General features: G+C 42.1%; 1 protein-coding gene across 4 annotated transcripts in view; it reads right to left on the reverse strand.

Moving 5' to 3' along the window:
• LOC111981520 (janus kinase and microtubule-interacting protein 2-like) overlaps positions 1–19,403 on the reverse strand; it is a 36,491-nt gene that overhangs the window by 8,658 nt on the left and 8,430 nt on the right. For 2 of the 4 annotated variants that reach the window (XM_024012812.2, XM_024012815.2), the window contains exons 2-15: positions 12,605–12,849; positions 11,545–12,042; positions 9,362–9,571; positions 7,401–7,499; positions 6,972–7,118; positions 6,424–6,570; positions 5,989–6,045; positions 5,727–5,849; positions 5,165–5,293; positions 4,829–4,912; positions 2,749–2,811; positions 2,403–2,501; positions 296–397; positions 127–180 (exon numbers count right to left, since the gene is read on the reverse strand). In XM_024012812.2, the coding sequence (XP_023868580.1) occupies positions 127–180; positions 296–397; positions 2,403–2,501; positions 2,749–2,811; positions 4,829–4,912; positions 5,165–5,293; positions 5,727–5,849; positions 5,989–6,045; positions 6,424–6,570; positions 6,972–7,118; positions 7,401–7,499; positions 9,362–9,571; positions 11,545–12,042; positions 12,605–12,733 (1,941 nt within the window). In that variant the 5' untranslated portion in view covers positions 12,734–12,849. Of the gene's footprint in view, positions 1–126; positions 181–295; positions 398–2,402; positions 2,502–2,748; positions 2,812–4,828; positions 4,913–5,164; positions 5,294–5,726; positions 5,850–5,988; positions 6,046–6,423; positions 6,571–6,971; positions 7,119–7,400; positions 7,500–9,325; positions 9,572–11,544; positions 12,043–12,604; positions 12,850–19,403 lie in introns of all 4 variants that reach the window. The other 2 variants (XM_024012811.2, XM_024012814.2) reach the window with 1 other exon arrangement.

The following is a 19,403-nucleotide window of genomic DNA, read 5'->3' on the forward strand; positions in this document are numbered from 1 at the left end:
AAAAAATAAATAAAATAAAAGGTTAAACAAGCCTGATTTTCAAGTCTTCACGCAAAGGAGGAGTGCATTTTTATTTGCAAAAACATCAGTAATAACATGTTATAGAGCCCTTCCAAGCAAGCTTACCCCGTTATCACCCAGAATGTCTAGCAGCTTGATCAGGTCAGGTATACAGACATCCTGGGGAAGGATCAAAATAAACCATCAGCATCCTATTTCACCTAAGATTGCTTTGCAGAAAGACAAAATATAATGTCTTGTAATACTAATGAGACATTGRTGAGACGGGTTATACCTTCACTCCTTCCTTCATGCAGTAGATCTGCAGGGCGCTGACACCCTCGGAGAACGGATGCATGCGGAGATGATTAAACGGAGGGGATTTCCGCTCACGCTCCTACAGGAGGAACAAGTCATTTARTGAATCATTTAACAGCATTGGTTAAATTGATTGAATGGTTGGACAAAGAAGACAGCGGAGGGAGTCAGTGGAGGGARATTTCCTGCTGTTTTGTTCTCTATCCAGTAGATGGAAGCACTGTTCTTTTGGGGGCTTATTGCAGTATCTGCACTGCAGCACAGAATGCACAAAGCCCTGTTCRGAGCCTGTCTGAGCCTGGCCATTGGGGGAAGGGGAGGAATACAGGTCCCAGAGACAAGACGGATATTAGTGCTGAGCGATTAGTACTTTTTGAGGCCGGTTCGGTTTCAGTTCGATTATTTTAAAAACAATCACGGKTTTCGATTTTGATCAWTTTGGGGGGGACATTAAATGCACTATGCATTATTTGGGTTGAATGCTGTAACAACGTAGAATGAAACAATTACTAAAAGTCCCATGATGGTAGTGACTGCCCATTACTGATTATCACTTATTTACCATTTATTCAAATTGCATATATTACATTTGTTTTAGGCCTATTTGACAACTTGAATATTTAATTCCATCATCTCATCTCCAAAGAGCTGCTGCCTATGCTGTCTGACAAAATTACTATTAGAACTATTTTAGTAGTTCTTCAAATTAAATAAGGCATACTTGATTGACTGCTGAATACCAACTATCAATCGTAGATCATGTATTTTCAGATAAAGATACCTCACAAAGCAACTGCTCTCCATCCCTCTTAATCGCACGTTCTTCTGTCTGTTCTCTCCGTCTCAGACAGGACAAGGAGTCCTTGATTARGGTTGATTATGGTCAATGTAATTAATTACCACGTTTTCTGTGCTAAACCATGTAGAATATTGGCCTGTTGAAAACTACAACTCCCTACTACATCGCACAGTTCGGACTTGATCTGATTTTAGAGAAACTGAGCGTTGCGCTCACAAAAATAACCCGAACAAAATTAGTTGTCATTTAGTTGTTTAAAACACGAAAATAACCAACATTTTGGTTAATCGCTCAGCATTACTGATATAATGTTTGGAATGTATCTAAATATTTGTGTACACACAAAAAAATGCAAATGAATTACTTAAAAATCATACAATGTGATTTTCTGGATTTTTGTTTTAGATTCCGTCTCTCACAGTTGAAGTGTACCTATGATAAAAATGACAGACCTCTACATGCTTTTAAGTAGGAAAACCTGCAAAATCGGCAGTGTATCAAATACACGTTCTCCCCACTGTACGTGTCACACTTGTGTTCAGAGTCCTTGTTTTTTTTCTAAATTAGTACCTTATAAACTGCACATGAACCATGAATCAATAGTGCACGCAAATTAATCGCATAGATATTGTATTGAAATCAATGGAACTTGGACAATAATGACATGTACCTTTTGTGCTCTTCTAAAAGACAAACCACAARGAACTTGTGTAAATTACATTTACTTGTCGATCGATGAGAACCTATGGCAGCCATGTATCAACTAATCTGTTTACGGTAGATGGCCAATACGAAAATGATTGGCCACTTTTTTCATTGGATCATTTCAACAAATCATCACCTCACAGGTAGTTCTACATAGTGACAGAGGTTGGCTTTCGTTTGAGTGACAGCTTTACTGTCAAATCCGTGMATTTGTTTGTGGTCAGTGATTTTTATACAGAGATTGCTCCGAATTATTTATGCCATTTGAGTTTTCTAAGTCATGCGACAGACAGGCGTGTTTGATAAAACCAACWGTACCAAACCAAAGATATTGTAGCATCAATGTAGCATCATCTTGATGACTATAAACTGTTATATTAACATCACTAATCTGAGGTAAAAAGGATGTATAATTCCACTAAATGTTATGTTTTGAAAATGCAAGCTTGTGTAAGGTAGTAACACAAATTGTCCACGTTAGGTAAATTAGCAATAAAAAAAACTAGAGCTTAAAAACTAAAACTAAAGACTAGAGCTTCCATAGTGTCTGTGCAGCAGCCTGAACGTCCGACGTCCTCACCTCTAGTTCCAGTATTCTGAATTCCAGGAGCTCATTCTGGTCCTTGGAGTCTTGCAGCTCCTGTTGCTGTCGACTACATTTTCCATCCAACTTCTCCACCTGCAGAAGACCAGAGGGATAGCATGAAGGTCAGAGCCTGCCAGTAGCATGGACTTCCATACCCTACACAATATCAAGTGGTGCATGGTGAATGTTCAGATCCAAAATGACTACCGTGTATCACCCTTCTTGCTAGSGGACATTGGTGGAGGACAAAGCGAGTTGACTTTAAAATACAAAAGTAAATAATGATGCATAGTGTAATGCAATATTYCTATCATATCAATGATGTCACAGCAGGACAGACCTTATCCAGCAGCTCCTGATTCCTCCTGAAGAACAGCTGTTTCTCCTCTACCCACTTGGAGTCCTGCGAGAGGAGAACCAGGTTTCAATGAGGGAAAAATGGCCTTCTCTTGCAGATGTACTTAACTTGATCATTCTGTTGTCGAAAATATCATTTTTTTCTGCGCCGCAGGAAATGTAAACCTGTAGTGTTTTCGAGTTTTAAAAAGTCTTGTAATTCCCACTTTAACATTTCTGACTTGATTCGCCCTCAGGAAAATCGTATCAACAACCAAKAAAATGCCATATAATTATAACACACAGAATAATTCAAATGTCCTGTTGCTGCTGTYAGAAACTGGTCAAATTAAGAGAGTACATCTATACTTGCAGCCATAGAATTAGAATGAGTGTACCAATGAGTTTGCCATGGTCAGAGGTTCTATGCCCAGTCTACTCATTCTATTTCTATGGTTACAGCATACTGAAGTGTTATACAAAATCGAACATATCCCGCAGATAGATATCATAGCTATCCCATCATGGATAGCATTTACGTTTGTTAACTGACCCACACTGTATGAAATCCTAGCGTCGATCACAACCCAAACTCAAAATTGTTCTTCACTGTTTTGAGGCAACAGAATCAAAACCATTCATTGACTTTTCCTCTCAGTCCCCAAGACTAATCACTATTGACAGTCCAACTCTGGAGTTGTAATTACATTTTCACAGCCCCGTTACATTTGYTACTCCTAGTATGTAAATAATTGCATAATAACTATGGTCACATACAGTACAGTACAAGCCATCCATGTGCAGTAATTCAGAGACTGGGACATTGTGTATCGCCTTCCTCTATGTCATAGGATGTGTCCCAAATGGCACCCCATAGTGTACTACTTTTGACCAGACATAGCCCTATGGACCCTGGTCAAAAGAAGTACAGGAGGGGTGCGTCACTTGAGTGGGTTGAGTCACAGACGTGAACTTCCTGTCTTCCGTGCGGTGGAGGAGAACTTTGTGGGCTATACTCAGCTTTGTCTCAGGGTGGTAAGAGCCTATGCTCTGTCCGCATACCCACAAGTACCATATCTTCGCCCTGTTACCATTTTCAATTCCTACCATTTTCAATTGGTTGTTATCCCTCTAGTGGTGTGCAGGCTGTGCTTTGGCAAAGTGGGTGGGGTTATATCCTGCCTGGTTGGCCCTGTCCGGGGGTATCGTTGGATGGGGCCACAGTGTCCCCCGACCCACCCGTATCTCAGTCTCCAGTATCTATGCTGCAATAGTCTATGTGCCGGGGGCTAGGGTCAGTCTGTTATATTTGGTGTAATTCTCCTGTCTTATCTGGTGTCCTGTGTGAGTTTAAGTATGCTCCCTCTAATTCTCTAATTCTCTCTCTCTCCCTCTCTCCCTCCCCTCCCAGAGGACCTGAGCCCTAGGATCATGCCTCAGGACTACCTGGCCTGATGACTACTGGCTGTCCCCAGTCCACCTGGTCGTGCTACTGCTCCAGTTTGAACTGTTCTGCCTGTGGCTAGGGAACCCTGACCTGTTCACCGGACGTGCTACCTTGTCCCGGACCTGCTGTTTTCGACTCTCTCTCTCTACTGCACCTTCTGTCTCGACCTCTGAATGCTCGGCTATGAAAAGCCAACTGACATTTACTCCTGAGGTACTGACCTGTTGCACCCTCTACAACCACTGATTATTATTTGACCCTGCTGGTCATCTATGAGCGTTTGAACATCTTGAAGAACAATCTGGCCTTAAATGGCCATGTACTCTTATAATCTCCACCCGGCACAGCCAGAAGAGGACTGGCCACCCCTCAGAGCCTGGTTCCTCTCTAGGTTWATTCCTAGGTTCCTGCCTTTCTAGGGYGTTTTTCCTAGCCKCCGTGCTTCTACATCTGCATGYCTTGCTGTTTGGGGTTTTAGGCTGGGTTTCTGTATAGCACTTTGTGACATCTGCTGATGTAAAATGGGCTTTATAAATACATTTGATTGATTGATTGTACCGTATATAATATGAAATAAGGGTGCCATTTGGAATGCAGCCCATGTCTTAGTGTTGGTCTGTGGGATAATGTCCTTTACCTGTCCTTTGTGGGCGAGCTCCTTCTCCAGGTCTTCTATCTTGGCCTTGTACCTGAGAACGTCTGCATGGAGCTGCTCCTGAGCCTGTGACCCACAACATATCCCCATTAACATCAACCACTTGATACAGCCGTATGTGACGGATGCTGCTGTTATAGAACACATGGGCAGTGATAGTTGTAGTGGAGTATATAGTCTGTATGCAGTCTTATACACAATTTMACTGAATACAGAAACACATCTGGCACGACTGCATCCCTATTGCCCCAGATAATGCAAAAATACAATCTTATGCGGGTGACATGTAACTGAAAACGAATGGCAGGTCGACTGTACCTTAGCTTCCATCTCAGCGTCTAGAAGGCCCCCTTGATGTTCCTGTAGCAGGGCGTATGCCCTCTGTAAGGCCTGGTATTCTCTGGTCAGCTGCCTGAAGCGCAGCTCCGACTCCTCGTTAGCCAGTCCCTGTGTTGATGGACGGACCCCGGGGTTAGAGAGAYGACATTGGGAACAGGGGAGCGTGAGGGGAAAGCCAGGATGAGAAATGATAGATAGAGAGAGTAGAAACACATTGGTTCAGAAAGACAGAAGGGAAAGTGCATGACGTGGCAGGTAGCCTAGTGGTTAAGACCYTTGGGCCACTAACCGAAAGGTCGCTGTTTTGAATCCCCGAGTCGACTAGGTGAAAAATCTGTCAATGTGCCTTTGAGCAAGGCACTTAAACCTAATTGCTCCTGTAAGTTGCGCTGGATAAGAGCGTCTGCTAAACTACTWAATATTGCATGGATGCTGATTTGCTACGGGTGCTTATGCAAAGGTTATTGATCACTTATCGTAAATAAAGTTCCCTCCCCACCCAGGGTCTGTGTCTATTTCCTGTGACGTGAACAGGTCTCACCTCATCCAGGTCTTCATCGGGAGTGGCTGGGGTGCGGTCCATGCGAAACGAAGCCACAGAGGACGTCTCCGAGTCCATGGATTCCTCATCGTATCCGAAGAAGGTGTCCACTACAATGTGCCTCTGTGTAGGGAGAGATCATAGGATTGTTTGGAAATGAAGAGATTTCCCGAGGCAGATGACTGTATTGTGGTATTGATCTTGTTTACTTGGTTCTCCTATAAAGAGAAACACATTCACGTGCAAYCGTGGCTTCCTCTACCTTTATCTGCCTGTTGCTTCGTTTATGCCTCTTCTTCCGCAGGAGCTTTTCCCTATCCTGAAAGACACCGAGTATATCAGAACTACCAACAAACAAACATACAACTTTAGCAACCATGGATAAGTTTCATTTGAATCTGGCAAAGAGCAAAATACTCCGTGTGCACCAGTTCTCTTAATGCTTCATTTAGATAGCAAAGCAATTGTCTCTTGTGACAGACTGCTAATATACAGTAAATATCTGGCCAGTACAGACAACATTTGGTTCTGGGTACCACCGAGATTAGTAAATCAACACCTTTGATCGTTTTCGAAGTGYAAGCCTATTTGACAAAACGTATTCGCACGATTTTTACATWYAAAAAAAAAAAAGTGACCACCCCCAAAATAAACCTATTGTTGGTGGTGAGGTCATATTTCGAAAAGGACAACTCACTCTTGTCAGCTCGTCGATGATGCTCTGCTGCTCCAGTACCTGCAGCTTAAGGAACTCAATCTCCTGGTCGTCATGTGCCTGGTCCAGATCATTCAGAGACTTACAGTTGGATTTCTTCAGCGGTGGGTGGGAGCTGATCTTCTCCTTCTACACACACACACACAGAGTGGAACCAGTTGTACGAGAGTTAGAACCTTCTCCATCTCTCAGCATGTGCTCATCATGAATAATGAATACGTGTGGTGGTTAGGGTACCGAGGCCCAAGCCACAATATAATGCACTTCTAAATCTACAAGACTAATGCAGACTTTAATGCTTTGGTTCCATTTACTTTACTGTGACAAGGACTGTAARCATAGCCAATGTGTTGCAGACAGTCTTCGTKAACACTGAGCTATTGAGGCATGRTATGCRTGTACTAAACTATTGGAGCCCTGGTTGTGTTGAGATCTGTGTGATGATGACACTCGACATATAAATAGAGTTACTAGAGTGAGAATTCACCATTTAAGTCAAGGGTCTGTAATTCTATGTCCTTGCCACTCACCATCTCCAGGTTCTCTTTGGCCAGGCCTTTGAGTTTCTCTTCCATGCGCTGCAGGGTCTGGCTGAGGTCATCGTTCCTCTTGTTCAGCATCTTGTTCTTTTCCAGCATGGGCTTGCACTGCTTCTCCGACTCCCGCACACGCTTTAGCTGAGAGAGAGAGAGAGAGAGAGAGAGAGAGAGAGAGAGAGAGAGAGGTGGCAATGATGATAGAATAGAAGGGGAGGGAAGAGAGAAGGAGGCATAAAGAGTTCAGCTCGGTCCAGTGTGTCAACTTGGCAGGGGACTCCATACTGTAATTGTAACTCCGCAAGATAAATTCATTCCGTGTTTAAGGAATCCAGATTAAGACGGATTGTTATTGTTCAGTGACAGGGGATTAAGATGTGATTCTCTGCCAGGCATGGAGAGTTCAGAGTGACCAGGTCATACCAGTTCATTCCTCTCATCCACTAGCAGTGAGTTGCGGTCCTCCAGCTTGCGGATGGTGGAGTTGAGGTCGGCCATGCGRCTCTGGTTCCTGCGCATGTCCTAGGTTGTTCAAACCGAACACACTGTTAGCTCACTGGTATCTTGCAACACACTACATTCACWCTTGGATGCAGTTTTCGACACAGCGACAACAGTACAAAGTTATATTATGTTCTATAATATAATCAATTATTTCAAATACATGTATTATACATTGAATAATAAGATGTTTGGGAATTTTTTTCAGGAAAATGTAGTTTTATCATTTGATAAGTTTCTGGGACATTTATTTTTGGAGTTCACTTATTGGGTAATTCTTTGTATTCATCAGTCACATCTCTCTAGAAATATTGGCCAAAAACAGTTGTTTTCTGTCATGTAGTGATTTTCGAGCAGACCACTAACCCAGAATGTGAGACTGCATTGAAACCTCACAGACTTATTGACTGACCAGCAGTCTTCAGAAACAATGCTCTTCAGAGCCCTTCCTTCAGTTCTTTGTTCAGTACCAGACAGAAGCTTGTCTTATTCTAGCAGGTAGGCCTCTGAATACTCGTTTGTTGTGGTTTTCATTTGACAAAATATCTACTACTACTACTGTTTTGGTCATGTTTTATTGCTCTCATACAAAGTAATTCCTTGAGCACTACACATGTYGCATAAAAAGTGATATTTGCAGATMAAGAAATTAAGGGATGCATTTGCCCTACATTTAGAATTCTGTTGGTGGGGCACTATGGAGTAGACGTCTTCACGGGRCCAAWWWTTTTTTAAGCTACTTTATTAACCAGAGCTGATAAAGCGGGAGAGGAGGGAYAGAGAGGTCCCGCTCTAGCATGCGGGGGAAGGGCCGTACTGTGAGTGAGGGGAGGGGAAGGATGAGAGAGGAAGAGATGAGAGACAGCAACCAACTAAGCCGACTCACACTATAGTAAACTAGTAGTTGCCATAAATAGGTTATTTACCATGATATATGATTATGTAATATCTGTCTTGACTGTATCAACCCAAGAGAAGCTAGTTAAGCTAGCTAATGTTAGCTAGCTAGGCTAACTGAGGCTGCAGTGCATGCACTTTCTCATCATACAGTTACAAATAACAACAACTCCATTCAGAATACTAAGTAGCAGCCTACCTGTTGGCTCTTGGTCATTGTAGCCTATCTTTCTCCTTTAACTTTTAATTCCGTAWTTTTACCTTATGATTGGCCAACATCAACAACAACAACAAGCTACAGTACATGCACCACGCTCCACTCTTGTGAAAAGCAAGAGCGGCAGCATAAATTATAAAAAGTCTCTCTCTCTCTCTCTCTCTACTGCAGCAGTAGCGTTCGGATCTGTACGGCCTTTCAGACAAGTGAAAATAACACATACCCGAGCCCCGTGACAGTCATATCAGATCCGACCCAGACCGGATCTTTAGACTTCTAGATTATTTAGACTTCTAGATCCGCGGATCGGGTTTCGGGTATTAGGGTACAGCTGGATCTGTGAAGACTTCTACTACGGAGTGCGGCTTTTGGTATTCAAATTGTGGTATTGTATGAGCGATACAACTTTCATATAGAGAACGGCCATGTTCTGTGTGAAACGACGCTGTGTGAAAGCAGTTTGAGCATTGTCCTGCAATGTGCAAAGACCATGTTGCTCTGTATGGATGAGGTGATCGGCGTGATTCGAATTGCAGGCTAATTTAATCCTGTCCTTAAAAGTATATTTCTGACCACTTATTCATGTCATTCTTCTCAAGCTTTTTCCGCATAAGCTGCGTAAACTAGTATAGGCCTACAGTATTTTATCGCTCATTATCGGTTAATTGTCCCATTCATTTCCATTTTCTTTTGAATTGGCTTCATTATTACATTTCTAGAATCTGTTTTGTACCATTTCCAAGTTCCCCTCTGCCTTTCTATGTCGTACCGGGCTGCCACAGTGCTCCGCCCCGTCCCCAGCCCGCCCGGGGATCTCTCTCTTGGGGCTGCCCAGGTTACACTCTGCCTCCTTGACCAGGAACAGCTGGTCATCCAGGGCATCCTTTTGCATCTGCATCTTCTGCAGCAAGCCAATGGCATTCTCCAGCTCCTTCTCCAGAGAGAAGATGGTGCGCTCTTTGGATTTGATCTCATCCACCTGAAGGAGGGCATAGCAAACAGGAAACTCCGAGAGTGGTTAATGAGACACAGAGAGATGGACAGGAAGGATGGATGGACAGACTGACTGTCTCAATGATTGAGACATGTTTTGTCCATTAAAATAACATCAAATTGATCAGAAATACAGTGCAGACATTGTTAATGTTGTAAATGACTATTGTAGCTGGAAACGACTGATTTTTAATGGAATATCTACGTACAGCGTACAGAGGCCCATTATCAGCAACCATCAATCCTGTGTAATGGCACGTTGTGTTAGCTAATCCAAGTTTATCACTTTAAAAGGCTAATTGGTCATTAGAAAACCCTTTTGCAATTATGTTAGCACAGCTGAAAACTGTTGTCCTGATTAAAGAAGCAATAAAACTGMCCTTCTTGAGACTAGTTGAGTGTCTGGAGCATCAGCATTTGTGGGTTCGATTACAGGCTCAAAGTGGCCAGAAACAAAGACTTTCTTCTGAAACTCGTCAGTCTATTCTTGTTCTGAGAAATTAAGGCTATCCCATGCGAGAAATTGCCAAGAAACTGAAGATCTCGTACAATGCTGTGTACTACTCCCTTCACAGAACAACGCAAACTGGCTCTAACCAGAATAGAAAGASGAGTGGGAGGCCCGGTTGAACAACTGAGCAAGAGGACAAGTACATTAGAGTGTSTAGTTTGAGAAACAGATGCCTCACATGTCCTCAACTGGCAGCTTCATTAAATAATACCCACAAAATGCCAGTCTCAACGTCAACAGTGAAGAGGCGACTCCAGGATGCTGGCCTACTAGGCAGAGTTCGTTCCTCTGTCCAGTGTCTGTGTTCTTTTGCCCATCTTAATAATTTATTTTTTGTGGCCAGTCTGAGATATGGCTTTTTKTTTGCAACTCTGCCTGCAAAATGGTTTTCTAATGATCAACTAGCCTTTTAAAATGATAAACTTGGATTAGCTAACACAACGTGCCATTGGAACACATAAGTGATGGTTGCTGATAATGGGCCTCTGTACGCCTATGTAGATATTCCATTAAAAATCTGCCGTTTCTAGCTACAATAGTAATTTACAACATTAACAATGACTACACTGTATTTCTGATCAATTTGATGTCATTTTAATGGACAAAAAAATGTTGCTTTTCTTTTCAAAAACAAAGGCATTTCTAAGTGACCCCAAACTTTTGAACGGTAGTGTACATCTGTCCCTCATTTTAAGGTCCATCCCTGTTACATGAACTTAACTCTCAATTTAAAATGGTGAAACTATTCCTTTTAAAAATTATTTTGAAATAAGAAACATTAAACATATAATAGTCAAATCATAAAGTAAAAGCAGATGAGCTGGTTCCACTCTTTTTGGCAATTCGATGGTGTTTTATGGTGGAAAACTGAGCGGGTCGAGCATAACACGTCAACCTTGTTACCCATAGATATGTTTTAACAATTTCATTTTTGGGGGTGAAGCTTGCATTCAATTGCCATTCCCTGTTGCACACAAGAAGCTTCCATTCCCCCTGTAACACGGGGATGTATGGCTGATTTAAGAAGAAATGATCAACCCTGTAACTTTATTTGGCACTTAATAAGCACTTAGTATAAACCATTTTTTATTTAACCTCTTGAGATGGGAAAACTTGTTTTTGATGAAGTTGAACATGTGCTCTTCATGATAGAATATAACAATTTGGCACCAAATTGGTGGAACGACCCCCAATGTTCTGCAGACTTGCATAATTGGTATGACGTAAACCATGGAGACATCACTCCATCACAAAAGACCTACTCTACTAAACTACTCTACATGCTGCTCAGAACTTCTCTGACAGATCATTTTCCTGGGCCAACTATCTGTATGGAGCAATGAGATGTATAGACCAGCTACGGCTACGTCTGGTATTCAGCAAGACGTATCCACAATCAGACCCTCTGCTCTACCCTCTACCCATCCTCCAGCCAAGACAGTTTTTACCAGTCTGCGGATGTCCTTCTCGCTGTCCCACTTGATCTTGGAGATGTGTTCCTGGTGCATCTGATGCTCGGAGCGCAGATCCCCGGCCTTCATCTTATCCGCCTGGATCATGGTGCTGAGTGCCTCGTCCGTCTGCTTTTTGTTCTGCTTGAGCTCCGAGATCTCTTGCAGCAGCTTGACCCTCTCCACGTCGAAAAAGCGCCGTGCCTCCTCCTTGGCCTCTAGGGTCAGCGCCGTGCGCACCTTCTCTCCGCTGCCGTCCCGCATGGCGCTCAGCGCCGCCTTGAGCCGCTGGTTCTCCTGGTCCTTGATCTTGGCGGTGCGGGCCTGCTCCTGCTCGTGCTGGCGGACCAGGTTCTCCCTGAGTGCCTGGAGCTCTTTTTGCTTCTCCTCGTGCCATTTGGCTCGCTGCTCTGTCAGCGTGGCCGTGTGCCGGTGCTGCTCCTGCTCCCGGATCCGCTTGCACTCTTGCACCTTCTCACGCTCCAACTTACTCACCTAGGCCCCGGGAAGAGAGGGAGAGGAGACAAAGAGAACTGAGTTACACCATAAAAGCAGGAATGTTAGAGAGATACTACAGACAGCCTGAGGCCATTCGCTTCATCTAGCACCTATTATGTAGATAAAAAGATGTATTACGGTGTCAAATATAATTAGAAAAAACAGATAATGGCAGATAGGGCACGCAAGACCAAGCGGAGATCGAGATCTACCATTGTAGATCGAGATCTACTACGGTAGATCTCACCTGCTCTTACGCAGAGCAGGTGAATGTACAACAACAGCAACAGCCTACATCTACTGTGTGCCAACTGTGAAGGGGGTAAACCTCATCCAGACCAGGTCAATGTATAACTCAAAACATCCCTGTACATCTATGTAGAACCTTATAAAATGTTGAAACGTGCTGTATGTCAAAGGTTGTGTGTAGTGACTATACGTAAGACATTCAATGCCACTTGAATGCCACGTGCCACATCATCTGCAGTTGAACCCACTGTTACAGGTGTATTTGAGAAGGGACGATTTACATGCAACYTAGTGTTACAGAATGGCCTACCTTGCATTTCTCTTGATGCAGTTCTATTTGAATGTCAGTCAATTTGGACCTGAGATCTTCGTTAGCTGCCTGTAGGGCAGAGATGAGCGCTTCGGGCTTCTCGCCCTTGGTACGGCCCTTCTTCGCCATTGAGTCAAATACTACAGCTCCTCCAATGCTTTCATAGAGACTTCATAGAAATGAACAGAGGCCCTCCCGAGGTTTCCAGTTCTTCCTCTTCCTCATTATCTTAGTAGACAGTAGAGCTGTGTGTGGGGAGGAATAAAAAAACATTTTTGACAATTGTAATTGAAGGATATGGAGCTCAACTCAACTTAACTGTTTACAAACATTGATTATTCAAGTATAATAGTAAAGCAGTTAATTGCATGGTGCTGGCAATGTACAGTACAGTGTTGGCAGTAGCCACTGGTCAGGAGTGGCTCACTGATTTAGACAGGTCAGGCAGCTGCACAGTGAGTAAACATTGACCAGGTTTCCATCCTCACAGATGACTACAAAAGGACAGTGTCAGCCAGTGGTTTTCTATGCCAAATGTTACAACCCATTAGACTGATGCAGACCAGCGCACAGAATTGAACATCAGCATGTGAAAGAACCAGTAGGCTACATCCACAGCGTATTATACATAAGAGGAGACGCACCTTGATGCGACGGTCGAAAGGAATTGTATTTAAGAACATAGTTTGTTTGATCCGAACGGTCTAGTTTTATAACGTCTCATGTCGTCGGCTGGAGTTCKCAAGATTCAACATGTCAAATCTTTAGCTATGGATCTTAATTTGATCACTCTTTTGTTGCTGAGAATTTTCCTGCAGAAAATGCAAACTTGTAGTGTATTAGAGGTTTTAAAAGGCTTCTGAAGTTTGTAATTTCCACTTTAAAATAGCAGTGTTGATTTTCCCTTATGTGAATTGTATCAAACCCCCCCCAAAAAAACATTAATTATAATCCACATAATAATTCACATTTCCTGCTGCTACAGGATTATTTTCCTGCCYTAGCAAACTGGCTCAAATAAAGATCCTACCCTGTAGATTGCTGATATTTATCTGACAAGTCACAAAGTGTACCCTGTTTCCGGTGCATATATTTCATAACACTCGTTTGCTACAACACCTTGCTACAACAAGTGGCAACTTTGTTTTAAAGTTTCATCACGTCATTGAAAAGAGTCACCYTTACCGTGGAAACGGTCTCAACTGAACYTCTCGTCTTCTTGATCTGACTGCCCCGTCTTTAGTCAGCTGTTATACAACACAACATTCTAAAACTGGCACGTTTTTATCTCACCTCMTCTCATGACAGCTGTTGTATCTGAACTGACTTTAGAGGTGAACATTCTGAAAAGTCACTGTTGAAACGACATTGTTTTTCTAGCTGTACAAATCACGTGGTACTCGTGGCAATTTGATGTGTGGCACTGTGTTATACATGTTGTTTGATAAGAAAATGGGTGTTGGTGTTGGGTGTTAGAGTAGAGAGTGGGGGAGAGGAAGGGCAGCTGTATATACACTGGTAGTGCTGTATAAAGTAGGGCACAGCATGGTGCTGTGTGCTTGCATAAGGAGATATAACCTAACGTAAAWGAAACACCTGAAACTAGATTCCCTACATACTGGTCTTGAAGAGGAGAGAAAAAAAAGTTGGGGGAGGTTCTCTTCAGACTCTCTCTTTTTTTAAGGAGAGTGGAGAAACACTCTCTTCATATTTTTGAATGCTATATTTATTGACAGACAGATTAGACACCGTGGGAGAGAGGTAAAGGGAAGTCACATTGAGAAAAGAACACACAGAGATTGAACTCCCGGTCTCCAAGGCGAGTCACGTTTGTGCGTTGAGCCAGGAGTGTTACCACCGGACCACTGGAGCACATASCAGAAGTCTCTTACGAAGACTGTATAACCCATGCGCTATAGTCTCAGCGATTGTACACACACAGTGCCATAACCCCCTTGCATAATTTCCTTATAATCAGAGACAGAGGCCTCAAATATTACACTAAGATTTCAGATGAAGATTATAATGTCACGTTTCTTGCTCGTGCACAGTCCACTAGTGCTAGGCTTTTCAATCGCTGGTGAGTGTTGCTCATGGCTTCTGTCCAAAGGACCATGGCTGTTTTGTTGAATTACTGTTGATATTATTTGCAGAGTGTGAATATGCAGACAGCAAGAGACAATGTCTCATCCACCATTCAAAATCAAAGCCATATAGGCTATTCTCTGGACTCTTTATGACCTTTCTAACAGCAAATGGGTCCGGTATGGCTCTGTTCTGGAACTTTTGATCCTAAAAGAAAAAGGAATGACATGGCTAGGATAAATGTGGTTTCATGCCACATCAGAATGTCAAAAGGCGTAACGCAACCTAATAACGTGACAGAAAGTCATCCTAGTTGTTGTCTGAAAACATTATGGAATCCTAACTTCTAAATACAACGTATTAAACATTGTTCATTGTGGGCTAATCAGCAATTACAAGCATGGATGCATGCGAGACAGATTCAAGGCACTAGTTATGTTCAAAGCACTTCTGGGCAAGGGCAGGAAAGCGTACATGAGTAGGCCTACTACTCACAGAGAGTATAGTAAAATCAGTTGAAAATAATCACAGAGAATTAGGTACGTATGAAACGCAAAACTGATGTAAGGGAAGTCAATGTAATGGTATTGAAATGAATGCTGACAGACACTACAACAAGGTCCACTAGTATTGTGGCTGGGTGAACACATACAGATACTTTTTCAGTGAAGGGCTGTCTGGCTTCAATGTCCTCCTTTACACTCTGATGCAAACTCCAGATTTAAAGTGCATTATTAACATTTAGTGTAATTACTGAGTTGAAAATCATTCCTAGGATTTTAGGTAACAATCAATAGCTCAATAATGTAGGGCTGGACGATACTGACAAAATATAAAATCACAATATTTTTCAAATCTTTGACGGTATGACAGTATTTGACGGTATTTTATGATTTTAGAATAAATGTGCTAAATATGATTCATGAGTAGTGCATGACCTTAGGGTGGAAATAAATACATTCTAATTGTTTTTAATGGGGCATTCATTCTTCTGATTGTTCTACACATGTTGCTCATGGATCCCACCATGTCYAACGAYCCAATTATCTGTCGGCATTTATACAATTACCCCCGAAACTTCCTGTTTCCCTCACAGCTGTCGTGATTTTTTCTTATGACTTTTCGCATAAAAACTGTGGTTAGTGACCATGTATTTTCAACGGATTCAATGGCAGCTCTTACTAAAGCCACAGGGTGATTCTGGCACCCGAACTGCCACACAGGTAAGTTTCATTACAAAAAAGTATACGCGCGCACATTCAGCGCCAGCGCTGCCTCACYGGCACTAGTGATGATGACTAGTGACGATTTTTTTCAATGAGGCGGGTCTTTTGGCTCCGTTCACCTAAAAGAGCCATTCACTTGGCTCCCAAACGGCTTTTTGTTCAGTAGAGCATAGAAGAGCCCTCTTTCTGATTTTCTCTACTTTRGCATATATTTTTTAACTGAATGTTATCAATTGTCGTGTTATTTGTTCACTCAGGTTTTCTTTATCTAATATTAGGTTTTGGTTGAACKTATGATAACATTCAGCATCAACAATATTTTTCCTAATTTTGTTGTGATTAAATTTAGATTTTGTGTCACTGGCCTACACACAATACCCAATCATGTCAAAGTGGAATGATGTTTTTAGAAATGTTTACAAATTAATTAAAAATGAAGCACTGAAATGTATTGAGTCTAACTATTCAACCCCTTTTATGGAAGCCTAAATATATTCAGGAGAAAAAAATTGCTTAACAAATAATACATTTGTGAATTACTTACTCTGTACCTCACACATACAATTATCTGCAAGGTCATTCAGTCGAGCAGTGAATTTCAAACACAGATTCAACCGCAATGTAATGCGGTGCGTACAGGCGGCAGAGAAGTCAGGCGCAGGAGAGTGAAAACTGATTTACAKCGGTGTCGTTTAATAAACATAAACCACCGTCAACAGAACAATACATGAAATGGGTCAAACAAAACCCGGTAATACCAGCATACCGTGCATAAGCACTACAAGAAACAATTACCGACAAGGACATGAGGGGGAACAGAGGGTTAAATACACAACATGTTATTGATGGAATTGGAACCAGGTGTGATGGAAGACAAGACAAAACCAATGGAAAATGAAAAGTGGATCGGCGATGGCTAGAAGGTCGGTGACGTCGAACGCCGCCCGAACAAGGAGAGGGACCAACTTTGGCGGAAGTCGTGACACACAAAGACCAGYGAGGTTTCCGCATAGTGGTGGCTGCATCATGTTATAGGTATGCTTGTAATCATTAAGGACTGGGGAGTTTTTCAGGATAAAAAAGAAATGGAATGGAACTAAGCACAGGCAAAATCCGAGAGTAATACCTGGCTCAGTCTGCTTTCCACCAGACACTTGGAGATTACTTCACCGTTTAGCAGGATAATAATCAAAAACACAAGGCCAAATCTACACTGGAGTTGCTTGGACGAGTTACAATTTTACAACTCAAGTGGACGAGTTACAATTTTGACTTAAATCTACTTGAAAATCTATGGCAAGAACTGAAAATGGTTGTCTAGCAAAAATCAACAACCAATTTGACAAAGCTTGAAGAATTTTGAAAAGAATAATGGTCAAATATTGCACAATTCAAGAGTGGAAAACTCTTAGAGACTTACCCAGAAAGKCTCACAGCTGTAATCGCTGCCAAAGATGCTCCTACAAAGTATTGACTCAGGGTGTGAATACTTATGTAAATGAGATATTTCTGTATTTTATATTCACTACATTTGCAAACATTTATAAAAACATGTTTTCACTTTGTCATCATGGGGTCTTTTGTGTAGATGGGTGAGATACAAAAAATGTATAAACATTTTGAGTTCAGGCTGTAACACAACAAAATGTGGAATAAGTCAAGGGGTATGAATACTTTCTGAAGGCACTGTAATTGTATGTGTGGGGTACAGAGATGAGGTAGTCATTCAGAAAAAGTCAAGGGTTATGAATACTTTCCGAAGGCAATGTAAGGTCCCTCAGTGGTGTGGCTGTATAACTTTTGGWGGATTTGAGGGCCTATGCCAAAAKTMTTCAACCTCCTGAGGGGGAAGACGTGCTGTCGTGCCTTCTTTACAACTGTTAGCGTGTGAGAGGACCATTTGAAGTKATTCGTGATTTGGACACTGAAGAGCTTGAAGCTCTTGACCAGCTCCAATCGTTTTACACTACACTACACATGAGCGCTAATGCTGTATTAACCCAGTAACTAACCATGCTGGAGGAATGCTGCGGTAGACTACAATCGGTCAGAACCAGGWGGCGGGGGTTAAACGAATATGTAGACTCATAAATCAGATTATTGTCCTATTCCATATTTGGTGATGGGACATAATCCCAGCTCACGGAAAACAATTATATTATTGGGACACACCCAGTATGTGTGTCCCACATGCTGGGTTTACGAAGCATGTGACAAATTATTTGATAGACTATTGGCATCAGTTCCCTTCCTGACATGTGACACAGAGGATGTGTGAGCATTAGGCTTGGGCGGTATCCAGATTTTCATATTGTCATACCGTCCTTCTCCCATCCCGGGATTTACAGTATTACCGGCATAGCACACAAGGGGATGCTAAAACGCAAGAAAAGCCAATTGGGCATCTATTAACAGAATGCTAACAAAAGTAGCACAAACTAATAGCAAAATCATATGGACACRTTTAGCTAAATGCTAACAAATGAAAAGTAACAAACTAATTGCAAAGACAGGCAAATCCAGCTCCTAAAGTTATACAAGTATAGCTAGTAGCTACAGAATGTCATTTTCGGTGAGTGTGGACATTTACAAGCGAAAGTGAACAAGAGAAATTGTGCAACTGATCAAAGCATCCTGCATCCTGCATGCTGATGAATTGTTTTGTATTATTACYATGTATTATTAATAAGGTAGTTAAGTCTCTGACTGGTTCGGTTACAAAAACAGTTACAGTTATTACAGTGTAGTAACTACGTATAAGGGCCACTATATATAACTGCATAGTTTCCTAAGGACCTGAAGTGAGGCGACCATCTCTGCCGGCGTGTTACCAACACCAAGGGTGTTACCATGGGTTACAATGGTGTAACAATCAGAAACAATATAGTGTAACAGTAACATAACAAAACATTAAAAAAGGAAGGGCAAAAAAAAGAGAAAAAAATACAGTTTCCAAAACGTTCTGCTCAGATACACACCTCACATTTCACCAATAAGCTTACATATCYGCATGCCCTTACTCCCTTTACACCGAGTTAAGGTTGCCATTTCGTGCACCAAGCTACATCCTCTCTGCCCCTCTCTAACAGGTCAACTAAATCTCTAGGCAAATGCTCCAGCATCAGCTGCCACACWTAGTATAAATGTTTTCATTTCCTTTCATCCTACTAAAACCTAGCAGTGTTCCGGACACATTTTGCACAACCGAGGCATTCAAACAAGGCTGTAATGAAAACMAATGGGACTGTAGAGGCTGTATTGGCATCAAAATCCGGGGTGTAAACCACGTTTCTATTCAAGCGTTGACATAGTAATGGACCAATAGTTTTCGAGCAAAGATGAWAAAACGGAKCCCTCTGGCTTCACGTTACATCGTGACGTGTCATGACGTAACGTACGGCACGCATTATGCAACCCATTGTGTGCCGTACAGCATCTTCCCACCAGGGGTAGCGTTTATCTTGCKGATTAAAAACATGCTTAAGCAT

The sequence above is a fragment of the Salvelinus sp. IW2-2015 genome, linkage group LG20, assembly GCF_002910315.2.
Source record: "Salvelinus sp. IW2-2015 linkage group LG20, ASM291031v2, whole genome shotgun sequence".
NCBI classification, from domain to species: domain Eukaryota; kingdom Metazoa; phylum Chordata; class Actinopteri; order Salmoniformes; family Salmonidae; genus Salvelinus; species Salvelinus sp. IW2-2015.